The sequence below is a fragment of the Fusarium vanettenii genome, assembly GCF_000151355.1.
Source record: "Fusarium vanettenii 77-13-4 chromosome 10 genomic scaffold NECHAsca_82_chr10_2_0, whole genome shotgun sequence".
Lineage (NCBI taxonomy): Eukaryota > Fungi > Ascomycota > Sordariomycetes > Hypocreales > Nectriaceae > Fusarium > Fusarium vanettenii.
Genome location: NW_003315807.1, coordinates 904,329 through 927,670, shown reverse-complemented (window position 1 = coordinate 927,670; position 23,342 = coordinate 904,329). Strand labels below are relative to the sequence as shown.

General features: G+C 54.1%; 5 protein-coding genes across 5 annotated transcripts; 2 read left to right on the top strand and 3 right to left on the bottom strand.

Moving 5' to 3' along the window:
- Positions 1 to 2,814: 2,814 nt before the first annotated feature.
- NECHADRAFT_96746 (uncharacterized protein) lies at positions 2,815 to 5,708 on the top strand (the record flags this gene model as incomplete). The annotated part of the gene is made up of 4 exons (XM_003040022.1): positions 2,815 to 3,160; positions 3,204 to 3,413; positions 3,564 to 5,512; positions 5,565 to 5,708. 4 exons carry the CDS (start codon positions 2,815 to 2,817, stop codon positions 5,706 to 5,708), a joined length of 2,649 nt encoding a protein of 882 aa, XP_003040068.1.
- Positions 5,709 to 7,701: 1,993 nt separating this feature from the next.
- NECHADRAFT_85731 (uncharacterized protein) lies at positions 7,702 to 8,981 on the top strand (the record flags this gene model as incomplete). Its single annotated transcript, XM_003040021.1, has 2 exons — positions 7,702 to 8,745; positions 8,799 to 8,981. 2 exons carry the CDS (start codon positions 7,702 to 7,704, stop codon positions 8,979 to 8,981), a joined length of 1,227 nt encoding a protein of 408 aa, XP_003040067.1.
- A 692-nt stretch (positions 8,982 to 9,673) lies between these two features.
- On the bottom strand, positions 9,674 to 10,324 carry NECHADRAFT_85730 (uncharacterized protein; the record flags this gene model as incomplete). The annotated part of the gene is made up of 3 exons (XM_003039820.1): positions 9,674 to 9,818; positions 9,869 to 10,122; positions 10,214 to 10,324. The coding sequence occupies 3 exons, from the start codon at positions 10,322 to 10,324 to the stop codon at positions 9,674 to 9,676; spliced, it is 510 nt and encodes a 169-aa protein (XP_003039866.1).
- An 894-nt stretch (positions 10,325 to 11,218) lies between these two features.
- On the bottom strand, positions 11,219 to 12,663 carry NECHADRAFT_50060 (uncharacterized protein; the record flags this gene model as incomplete). The annotated part of the gene is made up of 2 exons (XM_003039819.1): positions 11,219 to 12,369; positions 12,420 to 12,663. The coding sequence occupies 2 exons, from the start codon at positions 12,661 to 12,663 to the stop codon at positions 11,219 to 11,221; spliced, it is 1,395 nt and encodes a 464-aa protein (XP_003039865.1).
- A 477-nt stretch (positions 12,664 to 13,140) lies between these two features.
- NECHADRAFT_64009 (uncharacterized protein) lies at positions 13,141 to 19,719 on the bottom strand (the record flags this gene model as incomplete). The annotated part of the gene is made up of 2 exons (XM_003039818.1): positions 13,141 to 14,466; positions 14,523 to 19,719. The coding sequence occupies 2 exons, from the start codon at positions 19,717 to 19,719 to the stop codon at positions 13,346 to 13,348; spliced, it is 6,318 nt and encodes a 2,105-aa protein (XP_003039864.1). The 3' UTR covers positions 13,141 to 13,345.
- Between the last annotated feature and the right edge of the window lie 3,623 nt (positions 19,720 to 23,342).

Here is a 23,342-nt window from a genome sequence, read left to right as displayed (position 1 = left end):
GAACTAGGGTTGGCGGGATTTGGTTGGAGAGGTTACAAGGATGCACGAGGGGCATTAAGAGGAGTGTGGGGAAATCGGGCCGCCGTCCGTGGATTGACTGATGGTGTCGGCGCCACAAGCAGGACATTCCGGCGGTGGGCGCGTCATCCGTCAGAACATGCGCTTTGGGGGTTTTGTGATGGATGACTGGACAGTCCGAGGCGCTGGAGCTCGCATCCCAGTAGACAGACTAGACAGACTCTGGCCATCCCATCCCTTCCCAGAAGCCTCTGCAGAGGGTGTCATGTCCCTACCCTGTGTGCCGCGCCGGCATCCATCCGCCAGTATCCGTCAATTCCGCAGGTCGAGTTGCGGGTGCGGGGGGAATTGCATGTCCATGTCCAGGCCAGGCCAGACCATACAGGGCCATATGCGCAATGCTATTGGCGCGCGAGTGCGGCGTCGACCATGCCAACAACAGCAGGTTACACAAGGGGCGAGCTTCTTTCGGTGTATTGTTCGGAAAAGTCATTAGTGAGAGGAGGTCGAGATGGAAAAGAGGAAGAGTTTGCGTTGGTGTCGGGTAAGGGAGATGAATGAAGAAGGAAGTGATGATCTGAGCGACCTGCTTGGAAGCGCCTTCCAACAGTGGGATTGAGGGGATGGGGTTGGATTGGATCTAAGACTTTGGGGGAAGGAGCCCCCAATTGACATCCCGTCCCGTCAAGGAAGGCGTGTACTGTACCAAGTCTGGGGTTTTTTCCGTCGCGTCTCACTTGAAGCTTGGACACACACACTTACCGGCTTCCCCTCGATGAATCTTTTCTTTTCTCAGCCTCGATGGAAACTAAATTGACTACGGAAGATCCCCCATTGTGAAAATCCGGGGATGGATAGCGACGGACAATCTTAGGGCCTCCCACACCCTCTTCTTACCCATGCATCCATCACTCGCGCGGATATGGAGATGGATGCTCCGCAGACACTCTGCTCTGCCACGCCCAGAGTCGAAACGGGTCTGCAATGGAACCAGAGCGGCGGCGATCCTTGGTTCTTCTATCGGGCCTTGTCAGGCAGGCGATGCGATGCGATGAAACCCAGTGAGAAATCAATGTCAGATCCTCCCCGCTCAGCCGTTTAAGCTTTCGCTCCTTTTGGGTGCGAACGAACAAGCTGGAAATTGGTTCCAGCGTCGGGGCTCGGTTAAGATGGAGCCGAACGTCAGGTCGGCGCGGCGACGCGCTAGACGCCACCAAGTCAAGAGACCCTGACCCTGAGAGGAACGCTTTGGTTCGTTCGTGCGAGTCGACTAGACAATCTTGACTGCTGAAGAACAGACACAAGCGTGGAATACAGCACTGACGCCATGAGGTTGTGGAAACCAACTCTCGTGTCCCCACCCCGTCTAGTCGTTGAATGGTTCTAGACGAAGAGATCCCTGAGATGGATGCCACCACATGGTCCTCTCGACGGCTATCATCACGGCTTCTCCAGCTTCAATTCGTCTGACAACCCAACTCCTGACTTCCGCAGTTCGCCTTGGCCCGCATAAAGGAGAAGATTCCTCGAACGAGATCCCAGTCCAAGTGTCATTCTCTTCGGAACAAGAACCGACAACGCCCTCGAGGTGTGAGTGGTACCCATGCCCAAAATCCTCCACCTCTGACCATACTCCACATCTGCCCATCAACCCACCCTCGGCGGGACCTCGCTCCCAGGCTTGCGAGCCTAGTCCTCACTACTCCGTACGGAGTAATAAGCGACCCATTTGGCATTCGGCAGCTGCCTGGTCGCTCTGGGTTAGCAAATGCACTCCTCCCCGTCCCCTACAGGCCTAGTCCTGGCCACGCCCGACATTTCGGTCACGAGCCGCCGTTGGGGTTTCTCCAGAAAAAAAGACGCCCATCTCTCCTCCCTCCTCCTGCCACCGACTAATTCCAAGGAACCATTGACATTGACAGTTGAGACAGAGTCATCCAGACTGTCTTCTTGCCTCTCTATCCAGCTGGTTCCATCGAAATCGCCATATCGACCTTGAGAGACTCGGCACTGAGGAGCCCCTCGGAGATCCACCACCACAGTCTTCTGATCCGACCTGGCCTGGCCTGACATTCTATCAACAAGTATCAAACTGGACAACTCAGTTACAGGAACCTCCCCACGACTCCCAGCCATAACCTAGGTTCGCCACTTGAGCTACAGCAAACGACGAGGATCATCATTGCCTGAAACGCTCTTGGGTGCACCGCAGGTTGGAATTGAAAGCGCACTCAGCGAGTTACGCGAAAGCCCAAACTATCTGGTTACGGTCAGCTTCTCCAGTGCCTTCTAGGGCAGCTGGAACCCTTTTGCCGGTCAGGGTAAGTCTATCTATTTCTCTTAGTCGCGTCGCGTATCAGTCGTTCCTCCACCCCGCGTACCCTCATCAACTCGCCTCTTTCAAGGAGACTATGATCGCCTCCTCGTACAACGACACTGCCGCCGTCTTTATTCCAAGGAACTGTCAGATGTCTTGTCAATCACTCTATGGTCCCCGCTTGCCGAGGTCTACCCCGGCCATCAACATGGTTGATCTTGTACTATTCTGATACCTCGACTCTTCCCATGCAACCGTCATCAGACTCAAGCCCCTGTCTACTTCATCACTTCCCCGCAGAGCTTTGGGATCTGCTTACAGAGGCAAACTGACCATGTTTATCAAAGAATCTGCTCCTGCCATCGGTAGGGGAGGGGGATAATTCATTCCACCCTTGATCCAAGCCACCAAGCCTTGGTCCAACCGCAACGAAAGCTCCATCACAATCTTGCAGAAGACGTGATAACGCGCGTGGCAAGATGTTGTCCAACCCTCTTCAACGCTTTTCTCCCTACCAGAACATTGCCTCTTCAAACATCTCACCAGATGGCAATGTTCAACAGACTCAGATCCAAGGCAATGGATTAGAGACACTTGGGCAGAACCATCAGTATCCAATTCAACCACTTTCACAGTCAGTATCAATCCAGAACCCTCATCTGGCAAGAGCAGGCCCCCAGACCAAGAATCGACAACACCCTTACGGAACTACTGCTCGTGGATCTGGGGCGTCAGGCATTCGTAGGAGGATTAGCCGAGCTTGTGATCAATGCAACCAGCTTCGGACAAAATGCGATGGCCAGCACCCCTGCGCACACTGCATTGGTAGGTCCTGAAGTCGAATGTTGGGAAGAGTTTCTGACTTCAGTAGAGTTCGGCCTGGGGTGCGAATACATCCGCGAGAGGAAGAAGAGAGGAAAGGCCTCTCGAAAAGAATTGGCCCAACAAGCTGCTGCGGCGGCGGCGGCCGGAAAAGGCCAAAATCCAGAAGAAATTGTGGGCGAGAGCAGCCAATCCTCCAGCAAAGGACTCGAGACTACCATCCCCCACTCTGGCGAACGACAACCGAGCACGAGCAGTAAATCGAGCAAAGACCAAAGCGACGATGTTATGCGACACACCCAGGGTCTGGAAGGTCTTGAGAACCTCGGCGGCATGAATGAACAACCTCAGCTTGGACGCCCTCCGGCCCTGGACGGCGAGCAAATGGAGAATCACGGAGGCCTAGATCTGAATGGATTTGGTAACATGACGCACAACTACGACACCCAAGGCCTGGAGCTCAATGGCCAACCATATGGTCCTGGGGGTCGAAATAGCATGTCGGGCTATTCTGAGTTTCCATATTCGATGCAAGCCCAGAGCCCACCGAACTTTGGCAACAACACGACCTTTCGAATGGGAAATAGCCCGCTCGGTTACTCGATGGGTAAAGGAGCATCCCCTGGCTGGGGAATCTCGATGGCTTCACCACCAGGCCAATACCAGTCTCAGGTCCCCCAAGCGAGCTTTGGCAACTCGAAACTACGATATCCTGTCCTCGAACCTTTGATCCCTCACCTCAACAATATTCTGCCAATCTCTCTTGCCTGCGATCTCATGGACCTTTATTTCGCGTCTTCGTCATCAGCTCAGATGCATCCGATGTCACCCTATGTGTTAGGATTTGTTCTTCGAAAGAAATATTTCCTTCATCCCACGAAACCGAGACATTGCCAACCGGCCCTTCTAGCGAGCATGTTGTGGGTTGCAGCGCAAACGAGTGATGCCCCTTTCCTGGCCAGCACACCTTCAGCTCGTGCTAAAACGTGCCAGAAGCTCCTCGAGCTAACAGTTTATCTTCTTCGGCCACTTATTCATACAGCTTCAGGAGATGCTCCAAGCCCAGTGGCTGACGGAGTTGCGCTTGGTGGATTGGGTGTGGCCATGCCTGGGTCCATCAGCCTGGATGCTCTGTCAGGCGAGTCAGGGCCATTCGGTGCAGCGGGAAGCCTGGACGATGTGATCACCTACATTCATCTGGCAGTCGTTGTCTCGGCGAGTGAGTACAAGGGCGCTAGTATGAGATGGTGGACTGCTGCTTGGGGCCTCGCGCGAGAGCTGAAGCTGGGACGCGAGTTGCCGGTTGGTCCATCACCCACAAACCAAGAAACCAGTGCCATGGACACTGAGACTGGGGACGATCAGGATGGCAACAGTAGCGGATACGTGTCAGAGGAGGAACGTGAGGAGCGGCGCCGGATATGGTGGCTCCTCTATATCGTCGACAGGCACCTGGCGCTATGCTACAATCGCCCCTTGTTTCTCCTGGATATCGAATGCCAGGGTTTACTGCAGCCCATGGATGACAAGGCATGGCAGACTGGGGATTTTAGCAGCCTTTGCAGCTCCAACACGGATCCCAGCCTACTCAACACTGGACCCGAAGGATACGTCTCGGATTCGTCGCAAATATGCGGGCCCCAGTATGAGTGTCGAGGTCATAGTATCTTTGGATACTTTCTCCCCCTGATGACAATTCTGGGCGAAGTCGTGGATCTGCACCACGCAAAGAACCATCCGCGGTTTGGCATGGCTTTCCGTCCAGGGCACGAATGGGATGCGCAAACGGCAGAAATCACTCGGCATTTGGAGATATATGAGCAAAGCTTGCAGGCCTTTGAGCTTAAGCATTTGCCACGCTCAGGAGACGACAAGGTTGATGGACAGCACGGCGAGAATAACGAGCTCTCTGGAGTTCCTGAAATCACCACGCCGTCAGTTCACTCGGTGCATTCCAGCGGATCAGGTCGACTCACGGAGGGCAACATTCAGACCCGGATTGTCATGGCATACGGCACACATGTCATGCATGTGCTGCACATTCTCTTGGCTGGGAAATGGGATCCGATCAACTTGCTTGATGACGATGACCTCTGGATTTCGTCGCAAGGGTTCATCACGGCAACGAGCCATGCTGTGGCAGCGGCTGAAGCCATCAACCAAATCCTCGAGTTCGACCCTGGACTGGAGTTTATGCCCTTCTTCTTTGGTATTTATCTCCTTCAGGGATCGTTCTTGTTGCTTCTCATTGCGGATAAGCTGCAGTCGGAAGCATCACCCAGCGTTGCTAAGGCGTGCGAGACTATCGTGCGGGCTCACGAGGCATGTGTTGTGACCCTGAGCACAGAGTATCAGGTGAGTTATATGGACAAGGCTGTGTCAGGAAGAGAAACTAACAAGTCTACAGCGAAAATTCAGCAAAGTGATGCGCAGTGCCCTCGCCCAGGTCAGGGGTCGTGTACCTGAAGATCTGGGAGAGCAACAACAACGAAGAAGGGAGCTTCTAGCATTATATCGGTGGACGAAGGACGGGACAGGCTTGGCCTTGTGAGCAGGGCTCTGGTCGAGTAATGTACCTGGCGTATCGGGATGTTTGGATTGGAAAAGAGTTGACGGCCTTAATGGTTATAGTGAAGGGTGGGAACGGTGGGCGGCATGACTGTTTTTGAAAAAGATACCAGGAAAGCGAAGAGCAACTTTGTGGTGAAAAAACAAAGAGGCCGGCGCAGGAACTTGGTTGTTTATCGATGGGATTTACTTGGGGGTGTCTTGATCTCGGTCTTGGTGAGCGAGGCTTGATGGGATTGGATTCTTGGGCGTTGCTTTTGGTCGGAGGGTTATTTGAGTCGACAAATCAGCGAAGCGGTCGCAGGTATTGATTTTCTGGAAACAATTCAGGGTGGTTAGCGGACTGCTTGAAACAAAGGCAGAGTTGAATGTATTGTGTTGTCTTGTTCCACGTTGACTGAACAAGGGGTCATTGTGTGAGTGGTAGGATGACGACATGTTCTCGCACTCTTGTTCGAGGGTGAAATACTCTTATTGCTGGTGGTGCCAGGATTCTAGGCCAAGTCTTTGCTGCTGATGCTTCTCAGAGTCGGTCGGGGGTAAGTGAATGTGAGCCACGTTCTTAGTGGTGGCGACGTCTACCTTGATGCTGTAGACTCGCGTCAAGGAGTCACGGTCAAGATGCATTTTTGCCCTCAAAGAAGGAGATGGGTGTGATTCGCAGCATTTGAAACAAAAGCAGGGCCGCACGAATGGCATCCAGATGAAGGCGTCTCGCACCCTCAGGCGAAACCAAGGGATAAATCCTACTCCCACGAGTCACTCTCAACCCCGGGGAGACCCCGTAGCTTGATGAGTGGATGGCTAGGACACACTTATCTAGAGTGACTGCGATGTGCAGTGCAGGACTCCATTCGCGCTGGTCTGTGAGTTGATGCTCGCGTCAACCGATGAAGAATGCCAGCTTGAATCACCGATAGCGATGCGACGAACAAAGGAGGCGACCACCTCGACGATATCGAACACCCGACCCGATTACGACGAAGTCTAGAAGTTATCAAAGGATGCCCGAAGAGAAACACGGTTGAAAGAGCGTGGAGAGGTTATGACGGGCGAGCTTGGGGTGGGCGGTGATGTTTTTCGCAAGTGGCCGCGTGACGACTGACAGCTATGGGGAAATACACAGCATCATTTTCTCGTGTCACTTGCAAAAGGGAAAAAGACAGCATCCTCTTACTGCATCAGTCAAGCCTCGACAGAAACAGGTTGCGCATGAGTATCAGAGAGTCATACCCTTGTGCACCCCTAACGACCTCCTCCGCTTGACAGCCTATTGGTCATTCAACTCGGGGAGCATACCTTGATAGTTGGGAGTCAAGGACGAGCAAGTATAGACGCAAATGTCCATGAACTGCAGCAGGGAGGAGATGCAGTTTGAGGTCATGTGCGAGAGACCTGGTCAGAGCATTTAGTGATTCACTTGCAGCGCAGATAGGGGGAGGCTCCCCTTGGCAGTGTAGACCGGCTGCCAGTCCAGGGGTTTGTTTACTGGACGAGGCTCGCTATTGTCGTTGAGTATTTTTGAGCATTCACTTGGCGGGTGGGGATGCGCTGCACCATTCTGTTTAGGTATTGTTATTTCTTGAGCTTGCACTGCACGAGCTTTGCCTCTCTTCTTCTTCTCCTCTGCATCATCCTCCACCCTCCACTTTCTCTCCTCCACCAAACATCACCACTACTTACGCACTTTACAACCTTCATCTTGGGAAGTTATTGGTTTTATCCCAAAAGGTATTTTGATTCCTCGGCGTTGGTGAATCTATCGATCACACACGCGCGTATTTACTTCTCTTCCTTTGCGGTCGCTGCGGCCTTCGTCACCACAGCGACTCGGCGTTTACCATCCTGATTCTAAACTTCATTTCCTTTCTATTACCCTCCACACACTTCTACAATCTGCCCATCGTCTATTGCCTTCTTCTCGCTATCCTGGTCATCTCTTCCTGTCATTCCTCTCGCGTCTCTGCACCTTCATCATGAACTCGCTGCCCAAGGGCAAGCGGTCTTACGACCAGAGCAATGCCGCCCAGCAGCAAAAGACGTTCGATTTTGTGAGCTACGGAATAGCGCCCGATGTTGATGAAAGCGTTCCGGCGCCTCCCAACAAGAAGCGTCATGTCCCTAAGTCCACTACGACTGCACAGTTCAACACTGCTATCCCCGACAGTTTCGATTTCAATGCTCAGAGTCATGTCAACTCTGGTATCCCCATGATGAGCGACAATTCTACCATTGACCCTCGCCTCACACAATGCGAGGTTGGTCCTTCGGGTCAACAGATGAGTGATACGCTCACTCTGAACCCCCGCCTCACGCAATGTCAGCCAGTTCACACCAGCGACAACATGGCCGTTGAACCCCAATTCCCCCATTTCGAACACATGCTCTCTGTTCAGGCTGCCGGTGGCAACATGACTCCTGATACCCGTCCCACGAAGCGTCAGCCTGATCGGTCTGGTCGAAAGATCGCTGGCTACTCCTTCGAGAAGGCCGGTTTGACCATCCCAGACGTTGGCTCCGCCGCAGACTATGAAAAGATCATGAGTTCTATCGACTTCGAACTTGCTCATCAGGCGGCAAACCCTCCCGTTCTCCCTCCATCTGAGCTCAAGGAAATGGCGGCCAAGCCTCTCCCCGAAGCTCCCTACGAAATTCCCGAGGATAACCCTCGTCTGGCCGAGATTCTTCGAGCCAAGAACAAGCAGATCCTGGAGAAGGGCAAAATGCTTGACAAGGAGCGCAACAACCTCGCTGCAAAGGCGACACGTGATCGTCGTAACGAGATTATCCTCCAAAGCCGAGTTCTGTTGAATGACCGCGAAGCGGAGCTGAATTGGTGGAGGCTCCGAGCTATTACTCTTGGAGCTGAACCCAATGAGTTCAAGAATCTGTCTGAGGAGTTGAAGAATGCCATCCTTTCCGTTGTTGAGCAGCGAGTTAGCGAAGGTGACGCGAAGAGATCTGAGGATACTGCGAAGAACAAGTCGCAGAGACAGTCTACCCGTACTGCCAAAAGCAATGTAAGTTGAACACGTCCCATTTTTGAGTATCTCATGCTAATGATAAATCACAGAAACACGTCCAGAAGGACAAGGAGGCCAAGGCCAAGGAAGTCGAGCGGCTCAGGGCCGAGCTTGAAGCGAACGATGCCGCGGCTCTTCGGGCTGCTCAGAACTCCATGGCTCAGCAGGCCGTGATGGAACCCTACCAACAGCAATACAACCATCAGCCTGGACAAGTCGCTGCAGCCGCTTAGGATGCGCCTGCGGAGGAAATGTCCTCTATGACTGGTAACTGGAGCAACGCTTTTAACGACAACACCATTTGAGCATGATCCTTTTGGCTATGGAGACGAAAAAGTTACGCCGTCTTTTTCTGGTTCACAAAGAATGGAGAGTTTCCTTGTTTGCTAGGCTCTTGGCCTCGTCTTTTCGAATTCAACTCATATCCGGACAATTTGCATCGCGGCGCAGTTTCAGCACCTATAATAGACAACCATGGGTGAAGACAACAGGAGCATACACACCGTCAGGCCGAAGGGTTATAAAATGGGTGGGATCTTGGTCACTGGCTCTTTTTTTCACTAGAAGTGATACGATCACGATCAATGTCTTTGCTTCTGGGCTTGTTTTTTTTTTTTTTCTTTCTTTTGTTTTCTGGTCATTTTCCCATCTCAGGTTCTTTTTTTTTCTTTCGGTTACATCAGGACAGACAGCGCGCAGGCGTCTGGAGAATCACAATTGTATAGAGTCATGTATGATATAGAACCAAACCCTCCGCAGGTAAATTAAGCACATTGAAAAGCATAACCATTCTTCATCATTACACTCCATCATCAACCAAGCCCTGCCAAAGCCATCACAGGGGTCATAGACCCAGGGTATCATAGTATTCCTTTCGCCTTCCTTTGTGTGGTCAACTGATCTTTCTGCAGCTTGGCCTATTCAACTAAGCATACTGCGGCTGGGAAACGCCCTCTTGCTTGGGAGGGCCCATCTCGGGGTCGGTTGGGGCTCTGGGAGAGAAGGAAGAATCTTGGGGAGAGTCCATGCAAGCCTTGACGAAGAAGACGGTAATGACGATGATAACAACCCTTTTAACAATTAGTTTCATTCCACGAGAAGGGGCAACAAAGAGACTCACCAAGTGATAGCGCCAAGAACAGAACCGGCAAGCATAGAAGCGCCCCAGGCAGACAGCTCAGTATACAGACCAAAGCCAGCAGCGTTGTAGATGGAGTAGTAGTTCGAAGTCCAAGAAGCGGCCCAGGCCCAGGCAGATAGCCAAAAGATGGCGTCAAGAATGAGGGCGCCGACAAAGAGGAGGCGGAGGTACATGTGAGGCGCAAAGAATTCTGCAGCCAACATGCCTCCGAGGATGAGAAATGTGAAGATGGCCTATTAAGAATGTTAGTCGAGTATATATTAGTGTAGGGATATGTGTGTGACTTGCGTCAAAGATGAGGAAACCGGCTGGGTTGGAACCGACGTAGTACTGGCTCCAACCACCGAGGAGGGAGAGATGGTAGGCGGCTGCGATGAGGACGCCGAGAGACAGGACGAGGGCCACGATGCGGAGGATGGTGAGCCAGAAGGGCATCTTGGGGACGCCAGTGACCGTGAGGCCATGAGTAGAGGTAGTAGTGCCCGACATGGCGAAGTATTGGTTAGTGATTTACTTGGGAAGAGACAAAGATGATGTTCTTAATGTGCCACTGTATCTACCGAGAGGGGGACTCCCCCTCTTCTTATGCTCCCACTGACGAAGCAGCAATAGACGCCCAAGGACCGTTGCAGGCACTGGCGCCAAGCAGCGCAGGGCTGAAGGGCAAAGACTGCCGTGTGTTGCAGGGATCCGCGCACTTGACAGGGGCTTTCATTGGAGTCTTGAAAGCCATGCCAAGGTTCTTGAGCCATCATGAGTCCCCAGTCTATTCAGTTTATCGCCTAGTAGACGCATTCAGCTGAAAGATGAAGACTGTTGAGAAAATCTGCCTTGTCTGCTGGCAGAAATGTGTCTTGTGGTTTATTTAGCTTGGAGCTCCAAGCTTGCAAGCTTGATATTAGACTTGTATCTAAGCCACTGCCAAAGTCTTTACATTTGTGCTTAATGATGGCCAACAGCCCTTGGCGGCGGCTGCAGCACCAGTCAGACGGCAATATTGTTCAGCCGGGTCTTAATCTTGGTCTTGCATGAGATGATCTCCTCCCCCCCCCGTTGGGTTGAAACATCCCACGGCAGACCATCCTATGCAGGGGTTAAAGTCGTTTTTCTTTCTTCTGTCTGTGGCGCACCCTCTACAAAACGAAAAACCTCTCTTGGAATGCGAGATTATGTGAAACGCTGTGGACATTTGTAAGGCTTAAGCCACGGGCAGATACGACCTTTTTACTCTCTATCAGCTGGAGGCCGCCCATTCTTGAGGCCACCCTTCTTGGCAGATATGCCGAGATAGCCTCTTGTTTCTTGGCTAGAGGAGGAGGAGGAGGTAGTTCACCGCTCATGAACAAGTCTCCCCCTCACCCACACCTTCTTCACATTCCGATCATCTCCGTTAAACAGCCACTTGGCCATCCTCTCCTCCCACGTCTCCCACCCAAACACGTCGACGTTGCTGTCTCCTCCCATGCCATCCTCGTCCACTTGTCCCAGGCCGATTAGCTGTGCGTCCCACTCCATGCCTTCTTCGAACCCGCCGACGCGGTCCTCTAGGCCCACAACCTCGGCGCCGCCCCGCGTCCCCAGGTACAGCACCTCCTCCGCCGTCAGCTTGCTCCGTTCCCGCTCCGCTCCGTCCGTGACGCCCATGGCTACGTGACGGCTTACTAAAGCCGCTTGCCGTGCCGCTTCGAGTACCGAGGGGCTGTAACCTCCGCTCATGTCGGTGCCGAGACCGACCGTGATGCCCCGATCCCACATCCACCGCACCTTCGCTGCTCCGCTCGTGAGGGAGCTGTTGCTGCATGGGCAGTGAGACACTTTGCTCCCCCGCTTGGCCACGAGTGCAGCCTCCCCCTCGCTCAGATGCACCGCATGCGCCAAGATCGTTCTCCGCGTCAAAAGGCCATGATTGTCGTAAACCTCTGCATAAGAGCCAGACTCAGGAAACTGCTGAGCTACCAGCGCAATCTCTCCTTCGTTCTCTGATATATGTGTTTGCACCGGTAGGTCCATCTGCCTCTGAATATCCGCCAAACCCCTCATGGCCTCGCTAGAACACGAGGGCGCAAAGCGGGGTGTAAGGATGGGGCAGATGAGCTTGAAATCTGGGTCAATGTCTCGGACATGCTGGATCGTCTCCCGCGTCCTCTCCAATGACTCTTGAGCTGTCTCATCGCGGTAGTAAGAAGGACAAGTGGTCGGATTGTCCATACAGACACGCCCTACAAGGGCACGCTGTCCAATATCGAGACAGATATCGGCAAGGAGGTTCGTGGCGGCCACATCGATGGTCGCATAGTAGGCCGATGTCGTTGTTCCATGAGACAACGTCCGTCTCACGCATGCGGTATACACCCTGCGTGCCTTGTCCAGATCCTTGAGGCTCGATTCCATGGGAAAAGTGTACTTTTCAAGCCACTCCATGAGCGTCGTCTTTCCAAAGATGCCCACGTTGGGATACTGAGGCGCATGAACGTGAGAGTCTAGAGTATCGTTAGCGACCGCATTCCCACAGTCCATTATCCAAACTCACCGATGAAGCCGGGGAAAAAGAACTGTCCCGGTTGTGCCACATGAATGTCCACCTCACTCGCAGACCATCCAAGCGTCTTGAGCGTATTCTCCAGCTTGCTCACACTGCCAGGCTCCTTATCGACCCTGGCGATTCTGCCCTCCCCGTCGACGCAGATGACGGCATTGTGCAGATAGTTGAGCTCCTGCGGGCTCTTGCTGGAGATGAAGGTGCCGGCAAAGACCTGCTTCCTCAGGCCCGTCATCTCGGGGCTGCTGCTGTTGCTGCTGGTTGAGTTGGTTGTATGTGCTTCCTCGGTTCAAGTTGTGACGCTTTGCCTGATTGATTCACGTGCCAAGAGCGAGACTGAGGGTGATGATGATGTAATGCCGAGACCGGATTTTATCAATTGCAAAGAAGAGAGGAGAGAGCAAAAATTCCAGCTTGTCTTGAGTCTTTTCTAGTTATTATAGACAAACTCATCCCCCTATCTGGCCTCTGTCTACCAAACGAAACGCCTACATGTAAACGAGTTAGCGGCCAACCATGTCAACTCGTGTACCTCGGAGCTCGGAGTAGGCCTAACTCCTCCTCTGATAGGCCACCTCCACCTTGTTTGCTATCTCCCCGTTCACCGGCCGTCGCCGGCAGCCGACCCACGGGCCTGCCACCAATCGATGCCTCATCTCAAGCAAACGCCTTTACTGCCGTCACTTGGTCACGCTGCAATGCCACTCCCGTTGGTGAGAAATTACACAACATTCAACATAATAGAGTCTAACTGCGCAGTAAAAGCAAACGCCTCTCTAAGTAATACGATACATCGTGATATAGTTCCTTCGTGTAATAGTAAATCGGTCCTATCCATCAGGAACCTGTAAAACCTTCTTCATAATCATTCGTGACTCTTCTTCAGTCGTCTATCCTCTATTCATCCATCCATCCATCTAAGCAGCAGCGCCGGGGCCCTCGTAGTCACCGCCTGAGCTGCTGTCGCTACCCTCAACACCGTTGGTGGCCGCCTCATCCTGAGTGTACTTGTCCCAGTTGGCCAGGACAGCACCAATCTTGGGAGAGTTGGTCAGCTTGTACACATCCTCAAAGTACTCCTTGGTCAGCGCAAACGGCTTGGCCGTCACGTTGGGAATGTACTTTCCGACCAGCTTGGAGGGATCAATCGATGTCTTGTTGATCTTCTTGAGCAGGAAGGATCGGAAAGGCTTGACGCCAGATCGGAGGAAAGTCGAGTGGAAAGGCACGTCGATACCTCGGAGAGGGATCGTGGCGAATCCACGCTCAAGCTCCAGGGGACGAGGCTTGGCCAGAGTCTTCTCAGCAGAACCGCGAATGATCTCGCGGAGGTGACCCTTGGCCTCCTCAATGTTGTTCTTCATCTCCTCAATGTCGATCTTCTGCACCTTGAGGAAGTTGGTTACGCCGGCAAGCGTGTCAAGAGCCCGCAGGTCACCGGCGCACACGTACTGCATGTTGGCAATGTTGTAGTTGACAATCTCCAGGAGCCAGCCAGTCTCCTCAGCAATGTTGTCCACCACAAACTGCAGAGCAGCCTCGTTGAATGTCTTGCTGATGCGGCTGGGGTTAACGGCGCACATCGAGTAGTTGGACCGTCCGGCAGCGTCACGCTCCACGGCCACCTGCATGGTGAGACCACGGTAGAACACAACCGACACCAGACTCTCAATAGGCATAACCTCGGCCAGGGCAGCAAGGGCCGAGTATTCACCGAGCGAGTGACCAGCAAAAGTGCTGTTGTTGGGAACCAGGCCCTTGGACTTCATGTCCTCGAAGCTGGCCTTCTCCATCAGGGTAAGGGCGGGCTGCGTGAACTGAGTGGCAGAGAGCAGACCAGTAGGAGAGCGGTAGGTGTACGAAGTGGTGGTCTCGTCAATGTCCTTGAAGATCTTTTCCGACTTGATGCTACCGTCCGCAGCCACAGTCTCGAAGGTCATGGCAATGTAGTTCTGGCGGATAGCCTTACCACGGGGACCACCGAAGTGGATGGTAAGCTCCTTGGGGTTGTTCTTCACAATGTTGGTGATAGAGAAACCTAGCGATCAAGTCAGTATATGCGTTTTACAATACGCAAATGGGTATTCAACTCACCATAGTTGTCCAGGAGGTACTTGTCGGCGCGGTCCCAGACCTCCTTGGCAACGGGGCTGCTGGCGTACAGCTCCATACCCATACCCTGCTCCTGAGAGCCCTGTCCAGTAAAGACATAGGCAGTGACGGGCTGCTCAACCTCGGCCTCACCCTCGAGAACCTTGTCCTCGGTCTCCTTGTTGCGGACCTCAACCTTGATGATCTTGCGACCAGAAACCATGCCGATGTGCTGGAGCTTGACCTCAAGATCGTCGTTGGGCAGGACCATGCCAACCAGGGAGGCGTGGAAGCTGCGAACGCGGCCAACGTTGTTCTCAGCGGCCCAGGTCTCGACGAGACTTCGCACGGCAGCGCTAGAGTACATGCCGTGGGTAATGGTACCGGGCAGGCTGGCGTAGCTGGAGAAGACACGAGAGACGTGGATGGGGTTGTAGTCGCCAGAGACACGAGCGTAGTTCTCGTTGGAAGCGGGAGCTCGGAGAGCCAGAGGAGTCCTGCCGCTGAGAGGGATGGGGTTCTCAAAGTTGATGGGTTGGTCAATGGTCTTACCATTTCGCTCAAGGTAGTCAATGACGGGGTTGCCGTGGGACTCGCCGGTCTCGTAGTCAACGCTGGCAACCTGGATCACCTCCTTGGTGGGAAGCTCAAGCAGGACTTGGCCGCGAGTCTCGATGCTGCTGAACACGTTCTTGTTCTTGAAGCGAACCAGGCTCTGGAGTCGGAAGGTCAGGGTCTGGCCGAGGAGCTCAATGTCGCGAGGGAGCTCATCGACGGAGAACCACTGCTTAGAGCGGAGGACAGCAACATCCTTGGTGGTAGCAAGGTGCACCTGGATAGGAGTCTCAACCTTGCGCTGGAAGGTGTTCTCGTAGTCGGTGTAAGTACCGCGGTACAGGAACTGAGAGGTAACCTCCATAACAGGCTCGCCGTCTCGGACGAGAGTGCCACAAACCTCAACCATCTTACCAGCATCCTGGTTGATGACGGCGTTGATCTGGGCAGTGGTGGTGACCTCATCGCCCTTCTTCAGAGGCTCCGCACCGGGGATCATGCGGAACTGGTTGGAAAGGTGGACAAGCTTCAGGAGATCGCCATCAATGGTGCGAGGGAAGATGGGCTTGGTGATGGCCTTCCAGCCAATGACAATGGCAAAGTCCATAGGAGCGTTGACAATCTTGCCGGGTCGGTCAACGAAGGCCTCGCCGGTGTTGCCAACGGCATGGACAAAGTCGTTGATGGCCTCACCGGTGATGGTAGTCTTGCCACCATCAAACTTGGCAGTAACATCAGCGTCAAGGTCAAGAGGCTCCTCTCCGAACCACGCCTTCCAGTAAAACTCCTTGATGCGGTCGTTGCGGCCCTCCATAACCTCACGGATGGGCGAGTAACCAGCCTCAGGGTGGTAGGTGAAAAGGAGAGGGAGGGCAGCAGGCTTGCCAAGAGCGGTGGTCTCCTTGATCATGTTGACCTGGATCTTGTTCTCACCGACCAGCTTGACCTCGATCACATCAACATACTGGTTGTGGCGAGGCTGCTCGCGAACCACGATAGTAGTCTTGGCAGGATCATTGGGGTAGGAGATCTCCACAAACAGGCCACGGGAGGGAGCAAAGATGCGTCGGATGGGGTTGGTCTGGAACTTCTGGCCCTGGGCGACGACGTCCGACATGAGCAGGGCGTGGCGCCAGTTGCGGTTAGCACCAGCCAGGAGAGACAGCCAGGAGTCGAGCTCAGGCAGAGTAGCAGCAGCAGACGACGACAAGCGGTAGGTGTTCTTGTAGGTGTCGTAGCTGACAGTCAAGCCCTCAACGTCCAGAGGGATCTCAGGGTCAACCAGCTTACCACCGAAGTACTCGGTGTAAGGGATGGAGGCCTTGTTGTTGCTGTACTGGTCCCTAGTCAAGAACTCGATGTGAGACTCGTGGATGTTGTCAAGAATCTCCTTGATAGGCTGGTCAATGACAGTTGAGAACTTGGCAGCAGTGGGACCCTGAAGAATGCAGGTTCGGCCAACGTCCTGGTCAACAACCGCATCCAGATCCTCAGACTGCCACAGGGAGTCCTTCTTGAAGTAGAACTCGAAGTTGTCATCAAAAGTAGGGATGAAGGTGACAGGCTTCTGGGTGGGGCGCATGCACATAATGAGGAAGTGCTGGACATCCTGAGCGTTGATGATCTGGGTCTCGGCCTCGGGGTAGGCAGCGATGACACGATCAATCACAGCGAAGGGGTCGCTGAGCTCAGAGTAGCTCTGGAGAAGAGAAGCCTGTCCAGGAGACGTGGTGAAACGCTCCTCCAGACGGTGAATGAAGTCACCAGTAAGAACGGTGTAGGAGCGGTCAATCCAGCGAGACTGGTGCTTGACGTAGAGGAGCTCGATGAGACGTCGCAGAACCTCGGCATAGGTCATGTCATCAAGATCAACGGCCTTGCCCTCCTTGTTGCGGCCGAACCAGACCTTCTGGCAGTCATCGTTGAGCTTCTTGATGATGTAGTCCTTGTTCTTCTTGAGCTCGGGAACACGCTTCTCCTTGGGAAGGCTGAAGATCTTCTGGTCCATCTCGGCCCAGAAGCGAACACCACGAGTAGCAAGCTTGTGGATGGGCTCGCCCATCTCAGAGCGAACGGTGATGACACCACCGGCAGGTCCCTTGTAGGTCTGCTCCCACTCACCGTCCTCAAGACCAGGAGCAGCGACAATGGCCTCCTTGGCAGCCTTGCTGGTGTGGGCCTCCTTGGCAACCATCATGCGGCTACCGAACAAGCAACCGTCGAAAGGCATGGGAGGGTAGCCGTACTTCTTAGCCCACTGACCAGTAAGGTAGGGGTAAGTGTCATCGGCACCACCGAAACCACTACCGGCAACGAGGATGAGGTTCTCCTGTCGTCGAATACGGCCGTACATCTGGAGGATGGGCTGGTGGAAATCCTCGAAGGAGTGGTGACCACCACCACGACCACCGGTCCACTGAAGGATAACAGGGAAGTGAGGGTTGGCCTTGGCGATGTTGATGACAGCCTGGATGGCATCAATGGAGCCGGGCTTGAAGCTGATGTGCTTGAGGCCAAGAGTCTCAATGTACTCCTGAGCAACCTCAATGGAAGGAACACCAGCACCAATGGTGAGACCCTCAATAGGAACACCCTCAGAGCGAAGCTTGCCGATCAGGGGAATCTGCCAGGACATAGCACGGGGGTTGACGTAGATCAGGTTGACAGAGATACCACGACCGGCAGGGATGGCCTTCTCGATCTTCATGATGGCGTCGGTCATCATGGGGCCAATGAAGTAGCCACCACCAGCAAGCTCGATGTGGTATCCAGCGTTCATGGTAGCGGCAACGAAATCCCAAGGCACAGTAGCAGGAGTCATGCCTGCAACGACGATCGGGGGAAGACCGAGAAGTCGGCTCATCTTGGTGTCGAGGTATGTGCGTCCGCTCTTCGTCGTCACAAGCTTGGGACCGAACTCCTTAACCCAGTCGATGGCGTACTTGACGGCGTTCTCCTCATCACGATCAAAGATCTCAGGCTTGTAGCCAATCTCGCTGAGTCCACCGTCGACAGTGCCAGCAACGATGACACGGACGCCAGTACCCTCCTTGTTGCGGCTGGTCAGGACACCGAGACCAGAGATACCACCAGGACCAAAGTCCAGGATGTGAGTGGCATCAGGGAAGACAGTAGCCTTCTCCCAGTTGACGGGATCCCGAGTAATCAAGCGAACAAGGGCGGGAACAATGTTACCCTTAACTTGCTCACGGAGATCGTTACCGGTGTTGGTGTCGAAGACGGCAATACCAAGATCGCTGGAATCAATGCTGATCTCCTTGAGATCCTCATCAATCATGGCAGTGGCCTCAGCGAGGTACTTGCTGTGGAAGGGAGCCGTGATGGGCAGGAATCGGTTCACGAAGCGGACCTTTCGCTCGGTGTAAGGAATTCGGTTCTGGTCGAGACCAGTGGGAGCCTTGACCTTGCGCAGCTGAGAGTTGAGACCGTACAGTGAGGTGGGAGGACCAGTCACAACCAGGTTGCGAGGGCTGTTAATGAGGGACACGCTGATGTGACGGTCCTCAGGAAGGTACTGGTTGGTAGCATCGATGTGCTTCTGGACCTCAGACTGAGAGAGATCACGGATGCTAAGCATGGGAGTGGGAGAACCCTCGCCGTGCTCTGATGACTCCCGGAGCATGTTGGGGGTCATGGAGGTGATGGGGAAAGCCTGCTGGCTGCGAGTTCCGATCCAGAAGAGCATCGTCAGGACGGAGGTGGCAATCTCGCGCCAAGAGTCCCAGGAGTCAGCGGCAGCGGTAGCAGCAGCCATCACGATACCCTGAGAGTGACCAGTGGTACCGGTGATTCGGTCACGGAGCATACCGGGGTGCACGCCGAGAACCTTACATGTCACCTCGTAGTGAGCGAGCTGGACAAGACCGATCAGAGGGAAGCTGACGGGGGCCGAGATCAGGTAGTCGATATCGGGAGTAGAGTCGGCGTGGTGAAGCCAGTTCATGACATCAAGACCCTTGGGGAACGACTTCTCGGCCGTGGGGTTCTTGGAGAGGTTCTGGAGGAGCTCGGCTGAGGAGCTAATCAAGTCACCCACAAAGCTAGAGTAGGTCTTGTAGATTTCCCGCAGCTCCTCGAAATACTCCTCGATGTTGCCCTGGCCACCAAAGATGGTGTAAATCTCGGCATCGCCATCCTCAGCAGCCCGGAAAAGGGCTGAGGCATGGGGCTTGATCGGTCGGTTGATAACAGAGCGAGCAGTGTAGTAGCTTCGGATGAAGTCGAGCTTCTTGGACTCAATGCCAGGGAGAGTGGCGGCAACAGCGTGGGCCTCGTTGCCACGGAGGAAGTTGCGCTCAAACTCGTTGAGGACGAGCTTCAGGACCTCCTCATAAGAGCCTTGCTCATCATCCTCACCCTCATCGACCTCGTGGGCGATGAGACCGAGGTATCTGGCGACCAAGTCGGGGACGGATGAGGGCTCGTCATCCTGGGCAAGCTCGTCGGTGGCTTCGGGTAGGCTCGCGATGAACTTGTCTTTCAACTGGGAGGCGTGGAAGTGAAGGTTGGTGGGGATGAGGAAAGAGGTCTCGAGAGAGCCGTGGGAGAGAGTCAACGGCCGGAGAGAAGAGCTGGATCTGGGAGTGGAAATGCCCGTCTGAGGGCCTGCTCCGGTGCCGTACATGGTGAGAGAAGGGGTATCGAAGAAAATCTGCAGGCGGCGAAGCAAGAGCGAGCGGTCAGTTTATCTGGCCGATCGAGAGCTTCAACGGAAGTCAATGGCGCACAAACCTATCAATTCAACTCGTGGCACCAGATAAAGATCCGATGCTTTCCCCAAGGACGCTGGTGAGAAGAATCCGGCGGTCCTGGTTTTGCGCGGAAGCTGGCTGGTCCCCTGGAAGGTGGGAGGGGGGAGGAAATTAGTAGAGAATAGCTTAAGAGTCGGTGGAGCGCGGCGCGGCACGAGACAAGACAACACCAGCCAGGCGCAAGGGGACGAGGAGATGGAAGAAGAAGGGAATAGAGAGGATGAGGATGAAGATGGACAATCTCGAGGAGGAAGAGGTCTAAGATGGCTCGAGGGCAAGATTGGTCCGACCAAGGTATAAGTCCAGATGAGAAAAATCCAGCTTTGGGGACGAGGCACCGGGAGCCGGCTAACAAGGGCGTGGTTGAAGCTGCCGGACGGAGTCTGTGGAGGGGCCGCCTCAGCGAACCGAGTAGCAGGCCAAAATTTCAGTTCTGTTGGGGATATGGAGGGGTACGTATCCCAGCAAGCACTTTTTTTTTTTTTTAACCAACAATGGATGGAGGGCAGCTCTGCCTCCCTCCACAACCCGGCCTATCTTAGTGCACACCTCAATTGTCGAGAAGAAGAAAGGCATCCACCGACAAGAGGATGTGCCCGCCAGTTGTGAGACCGTGAGAGCCATTGGCATGCACCGCATTGGCGGCTCGCTTGATCCGCCGGCGCCCCACGACGTGAGACACCCCCTGCTGCATGGCACTCCCTGCCCAGAGGGGCAAGGGACCAAAGTCGCTGGGCAAGGGTTGAGTTCAGCATGGCCAACCACGAGAAAGGGTCCTCGAGGTCATTGAGATTGTCCAGGTACCGGTACTTGATGCCAGCCAGATGCAATGCTGTTCAGTTCCACAACGCCGTCAACAACGCCGTTCAGTCGCCCTACCGGGAGACTTCGGGGGTGTTCGCTCCCCTCCAGAGCCCCTCTAAGAATCGTCTAGAGCTTTTCTGGAGGGCTCGAACAGCACTTTGGACCCGTCGCCTGGGGCGTGTCTGGCCGGCTTGGGGATCCTATGAGGCTGCTGTTGAGCCACGCCTGCAGCGGGCGGATGGACGGAAGGCTGATGGTAGAATTTTTGATGAGATGTCGATTCGTCCACCCGGAACAACAAAATTCTCCTTGCAGACCAATGGCTTGGGCACATACTCGGCACTCTCGAACGGTTCCAGCCATGGGTTGGGTCTATTCTATTTGCCACGGTGTGGCCTGGCTTGCGAAGCAGGTTGCATCCTCAACTCAAATCCTCCCCTTCAAGTTCCTATCTATCCCCGACATGCCCATCCGTAAGCCATCGTTTCGATATTGAGTTGTATCCATATCTCTCATCAATTCGGAATTGATGATTCCCAGCAAGGGGTTTCGTCATACCTTGGTAAGTTACCCTCAACCCTCACCCCATTCCAATTTGTACACGGCTTCGGTTAGGAAATGGGACAACGTGAGGCAACCCGCCCATCCATCCGGTATCGATGCCCATCATGAAACTCCGGATGGTGTGTTGTTGACTGAATTTTCGCCGTCACTTGCGGGTTGCCATTGGAACCATTGATCCTTGCTGGCAGAGACCGGGCAAAAAAACGGCATGCATTTCGGGAGCCGATACAAACGTTGGTGCAACTACAGTGAAACTTTGCTTTCAAACTACAGCCGTTATTTCGTCAACCTCTTTTTTTATTGCTCCCTCTGGTTCAAACACCCCACCATCAGCACTGGCACTGTTTACGCCAGTTCGGGAGCTTCGTGGGACTCCCGCAGACCAGCATCAATCCCCGTTGCCAATTTCAGCAACCACCTCACTCTTGCAAATTAAGTCAATCATCTCGGGGCTTGTCAGGAGACCTTTTCAGCATTGAATTTCAACTGACTCAGAACCTTGTCCCTTAACCATCAACTTTGATTGAAGACATGAAACTGTGCCATGGCCATCCCTTGGTTGTCTCTGTTGGCCATCATGATTGAACCCTTTCTTTCTGTTTCTGATGCTCGAAACCCAATTCCAACCTCTCGAGTTTGTGCCAAAGTCCACCGCCCAACGCCCAACTCCCGTCCCCAACTTCCCCTACAACATTGACCGGCCCCCCACATTCTCCGTTCAGGCCATCTCAAGCTCCCGAACGTTGTGGGGCTCCTCGCTACGCGTAAAGTACCTGTACAGCGCCGCACCGGCTCGTCTCGGCGTGTTGCCGGCAGAAACTTGCGGAACAACAGCCTCTCAAAACGCCGTGATTCAACATCTACCTCTCATGAGCGCAGGTCTAGTCTTTCCCACAGGCGGCATGGTGCCAAGTAGATCTCTTTGCATGCACCAACGACTGTGGCCAGCCGCCATGGCTTTTCGTGAGTGCAGACGGGGAGCCGCAGTCTATTCTTCATCATGACTTATACGGAAGTGCTGGGAAGAGACAAGGTTTCAGCTTCAGGCATGAAAGGGTATCTCAACGGTTGTGCATTCAATCAAGACTCGGCCGCGCGGAGACCGACGGGAAACGAGAAGTCGACGTTGAAATGTATCGGTACCTTGCCGAAACTCATCATGGGCATGAGCCAGACGCGAAATTGCATCGACAAAGCTGATGTTTGGGCCCTCCCTTCAGTGTCCTACCCTACTGTTTAGTAGGGCCGCACCCTTTCAAGCCTATGGTAAATGGTGGGCATGGGCTAGCTGCCACATCCGTCAGATCCCTGAGCTGATGGTGGGAGGACTGTCGTCACCTCACCTCGACCATTCCATCAAAGGCGGCGTTTCTTATCGTCGATGAGCCAAGATCTCTATGCAGACCTATAGATAAGCGGGATAAGAGCACAGGCATCAGTGGCTAGCCACCATCATGAGCCCGCTCGGCCGAGCTATCAAGGGCTCACCAAAGGCAAATCCGTGGTGTTTGAGGTGTGGTGTAGCCCAGCAAAACATGTCTGATGGTGCCCCAAAAGGTCGGTTTCTGGGGAAGCCGCTCCCCTGGCAGCCCCTGGCCGGTGCTCGCCGTACCAGCCTGTCTTTTCCTTGATAGGTCTAGCGCTCTAATATGGTTGAGGAGGGTGCTGCACACCCATCAGTGAGGACCCGCAGCCATGTGTGGCTCGGGGATGTTCCACTCAAGGTCATCTTGCCCCAAGGCTCGAGAGCGAGAGAAAGTACCGGATACTCAACCGTGTTCCAGCGGGATGCGGGCCAACAGGGCGCCCTGGCACGCGTCCTGTAGGTACCGGCAGCTGCCTACGACAGGGCCCAGACGCCGGGCAGCACTATGGACGGGTGTCCCATGGCCAGAAGTACTGTACCTACCTTACCCAGGGGCCAATGTGGTGGAGGGAAGGAGGCAACCTGACAGGGGTATGGTGTGGGCGGGCTAGAGCTTCCCCCAATTTTTTTTTCTCTCGACGACTTTTTGGTGGGCCGGTTGTTCAACAATCGGCTCCTCCCTCGCCGTCGGCTACAATCGTGATTACCTATTCGTACCGGCCATCCGCTCTTTGGCACTCATCCTCTGGCTCCGTCTCTTCT